The sequence below is a fragment of the Zingiber officinale genome, chromosome 3A (genome assembly GCF_018446385.1).
Source record: "Zingiber officinale cultivar Zhangliang chromosome 3A, Zo_v1.1, whole genome shotgun sequence".
In the NCBI taxonomy this organism is placed as follows: Eukaryota; Viridiplantae; Streptophyta; class Magnoliopsida; order Zingiberales; family Zingiberaceae; genus Zingiber; species Zingiber officinale.
In genome coordinates, this window is record NC_055990.1 from 50,692,059 (window position 1) to 50,696,093 (window position 4,035).

Here is a 4,035-nt window from a genome sequence, read left to right on the forward strand (position 1 = left end):
CAAGATGAAAGAGGCAAGAGACTAGATCAACCTTGGAGCGCTAATTACCTGCGACCTTATCGAGTTTGAAGAGACAGGCCGAGAAGTGCAGACCGAGTGATAAGCCGAGCTATCACTTATCTCACAGATTGGGTTAGCAGACCGGGGAAAGGTAGATCGGAGGAAGCGGAAGATGTGAAAGCAGAAATTGTATGTCCTAATACTTTTTATAACAAAGCTAAGCAATTTTAGTAAAAGCAAGCCTTGGAAGGCAAACAAAGAAATAGCAAAGTACTTTATAAGCAATTCTCAAGTAATTATGTACAAGAAGCCAAAAAATATCATTCGAAAGGAGCAAATATTTCATTCGGTATCTCTTTGAGGATTCGGTCATGATCTAAGAATTCAGGAGGTGGAAGTGACTTCAAGTAGTCTTGCTCATGAAGTTTTTGCAGAGCCCCGCCCGCCCCATAGATAATAGACGTAGAAAAACGCTGTCCGACCTGCTCACAAAATTCAGGAGAACGCAGATACAGGGCGCGGTTCTGCAGACAGCGATCGTTCTCTCCCTCTCTATTGATAGTCAAAACTGTTGACACGCCATCTGTGGTGGCCCGAGCCTGAGCCAGTTCACTTCTGGCAGTAGCCAATTCTGTCGCTTGGGAAGTTAGTTGGGTCTCTTGAGATTTCAAAAGGACCTCCTGCGATTTTAACTTTTTGTCTTGATCCTGCACCAGAGTCTCGGTAGCACGCAGCTTTTGAGCCAACTGGTCCATAGTTCTTTGATGCTCTAAAGCCTGCTGATTCATACTCTGTTGATGTACAATATCAGCCTGACTTTGCTTTTCTTGGAGATCTCTAAGTTCATGGTTGTTTCGGGCTAGGGATAATTCCAGACTGTTCTTATTTTTGGTCAAATCTTTTATTTCGGCCCTCAAGGCATGGCTAGCTTGGGTAGGATCATTCAGTTGCAGTTCCAATTCAGCAACATGGTCTCGCAGCATCTTATTCTGATAATGAGTATCATGGAAGGAATGGTTCACTATCAGAGATTCTGCATAGGCCTGGGACATACAGGAAGTATCTGATAAGAGCGGGAAAAGCAACAGTTGGGAAATTTTTAAAGGTTACCTTGATATACAACTCTACGAATTGGTCCATCTGGGCCGGGGAAGGCAAGGAATTCATATTCTGTAGGCTTTCTTCCCATAAAGTGGACAGACGACCTTTTATCTTGAGGGAGCTGGTGGGAACATCTGTTTGAGACCATAACTGCTCCTCGGAAGGGAGAGTAGTACCATAATTATGATAAGTAAACGGAGGTGGTCCTGAGGGACCCGCGGATGAGCCTGGAGGAATTGGGGGCTCGGTGGTTGCGTCAGAAGGAGCTGAAGAAGGCCCCTGAGGAGGTACTACAGGCGGGATAGTTGAAGGTTGTTCTGAGGGGCCCGCTTCATCGCCCTGAGCATGCTGCGAGGTAGAAGGTTGAGCCAATGGGGGCTCGGCCTGATTATTGGATGAAGTCGGGGGATCAGTTACATGGCTCGGGATTGGAGGCGGAGTCACATGGGAGGAGGGAGGAGAGGCAGCTGCATTTGGAGGAGGAGAAGGGATAGATGATGGGCCTGAGTTGGACATCGGGCGAGGGGCTCGGCGCCGGCATCTCTGAGATAGCGGCTGATCATCCGAGTCAGAATCATCGGAGGACGATCGAGCCCTGCATCTAGAGGGAGTGGGGGCGACCTGGCTCAGACGGTCATTTGTGGAACGAGCCCTGCGAGCCGCCTGAGAAGCCTCTCTGAAAGCAGGACTGGCAAAGGAGACGTTGCCTGTTCTTCCGCCAAGGCCCATAAGCCTTTCACCAAGGCCCAGACCTGGAATATAAGTGGCTCTAGGAGGATTCGCCGATGGGAGGGGTGTTAAATTAGTAGGTCGAGCCGTACGGGGGGCCCGGGGCGAGTAGGAGTGGCCAGCCGTGGTGGATTAGCAGCTCGGGGGCGAGCAGGGGTGGCCCGCCGTGGTGGACGTGAAGCCCGGGGACGAGCACGGGCAGCTAGCCTAGGCAAACGTGCGGTACGTGGCCGAGAAGGGAGAGCCAAGGGAGCAGGCCGGGCTCCAGAGAGCCCTCGTCGAGCAGGTCTGGGTGGAGGATTGGCCGAGGAAGCCCCACCGATTGAAGTCGAAGACGAGTGGGGGAGTGCTCTTCTCTGCAGGATAACTCGGCCATGCCTCATTATCTCCATGTCACTCAGAGGAAGGGGATGAACCTCTGAAGCATGGGTTAAGACTTCAACTGCACCGGATAAAGTGTGAAATTACTTGCCATAGAAAAAATAAAGTACCCTCGAAGTAATAACAGAAAGGAAAGAGAGACTTACCCAGGGAACGAGATGTTTCATAGGTCAGGTAGCTCATGCGAAAATAAGACAGCAGTTCCTCAGATAGTAAACGCATTAAGTTCAGTTGCCAGCCGGCCAGGCGAGATGAAGCTTCTAAGTAAGAAGAGTCCAGGTGAAACTCTCCTAGTTCAGGAGGGGAAGGAAGTAACTGCTGCCATCGCAGGGGCCACCCCACAGCGTGGGGAAAGGCAATGAAGAAAAATTTGTTCCTCCAGGTCAGAGTAGAAGGCGGCAGGGATGAGAAAAAAGTAGTTCAGAGACGTGGCTGAAAATGAAATGTGCCCTCTTCCTGGCGCCGAAGGGTAAAGAAGCAGTGGAATAAGTAGGAGGACCAGGATATTTCACATATGTCACATAGTATTACAAAGCCACAGAGGATTCTGATGGAGTTGGGCGTCAGTTGCCCCAGGGGAATTTGAAAGTAGCGGCATACGTCGGAAAAGAAAGGATGGATAGGAAGACGAAGGCCCTCCACGAATTGCTCCTTAAAGAAGGTGCTAGAGCCAACAAAAGGATTGGAGAATCGGTGTATTCCCATAGGGATAATCACTTGCACATCATCCTCAACTTCATAGGTGTAGCGTAGGTCATCCCGGTCCAGTTCATCGAAGGTGGATGAGCCAGGATAGTACGCCGCCGCCAAAGAGGGAAGAAAGGAAAGAGAAGCCATGAGAAAAAGAAGCAAAAAGAAGAAAGATTGGGCGGAAAAATATTGACATAGGAGCAGACAGATCGGAAGTAAGAAGAGGTTCACGTAAGAGGAAGAAGAAAAGGACATCAAACGTTGGAAGTCGAAAGCAAGGAGAATATTTATAGGCGCATAGCAAAGGGGCAATTTCGTCAGATAATCATCCATAGGGGCAAAATAATGGGCAGGAACAATGAAAGCCGTAGGATCCTCTTCGGAAATAACGCCTAAGGGCATACTTGGAAAAGTTCTAGCACGAAGTACGAAGAGACGGACCTCAGGAAAAGATACCAATAGTGATCTTAAAAAAGTGACCGCGCTTTCCCGAGCTGGGCTTACCTCTTTAATAACTCGGCCTTTATTTGTGCAGACCTGGATAACGAGGGGTCCTGGTCTACCCTTAATTCTTAATTTCCTGGTCTTCTTCTATACAGACCTGGATCAGGACGGATCCTGGCCTGTGCATAACTTTTAATGTCTCGGTCTTCAGTTAGACCGACCTGTAAACGAGGCCAAGGACAGATCGAGCCACAGGACTAAGGCGGAATCAGCAGAGGAAGATAAGGAAGCAGGTCGGGAAAATAGAAGGATCCCTAATCAGGGGTAAGGGAGACCTAAAATAAAGGGCCGAAGCACATACAAGGACTTGTGTCGCTACAGATAAACTCCGACAGACAATATATAGGACTACCAACAATAGATCAACATATTCTCAGCCGATTACTATGATAAGAGAGTCAAGGGTCCGCTATTAAGGAATATCATGAGAAGCACGAACATGCCAAAAGGAAGACAAGTCTATAAAGACACTGAAAAAGAGTTGATTAAGTACAATTTTACATCATGACAGGCAATACATGGTGCCATTTTAGGGAGTATTTTCCCGGGAGCAGAATCATCAGCAATAGGGTCCGTAGGAGGCTCAGGGAGGCAGGGAGCAGGTCAGCCAGAGGCTCGGGCAGAAGGAAG

General features: G+C 48.8%; 1 protein-coding gene across 1 annotated transcript; it reads right to left on the minus strand.

Annotated features, from left to right (window-relative positions):
- Positions 1 to 320: 320 nt before the first annotated feature.
- Positions 321 to 1,830, minus strand: LOC122050416 (formin-1-like). Its single transcript, XM_042611319.1, has 2 exons — positions 1,111 to 1,830; positions 321 to 1,043 (listed from the first exon to the last, which is right to left on the minus strand). Exons 1-2 carry the CDS (start codon positions 1,828 to 1,830, stop codon positions 321 to 323), a joined length of 1,443 nt encoding a protein of 480 aa, XP_042467253.1.
- Positions 1,831 to 4,035: the final 2,205 nt, after the last annotated feature.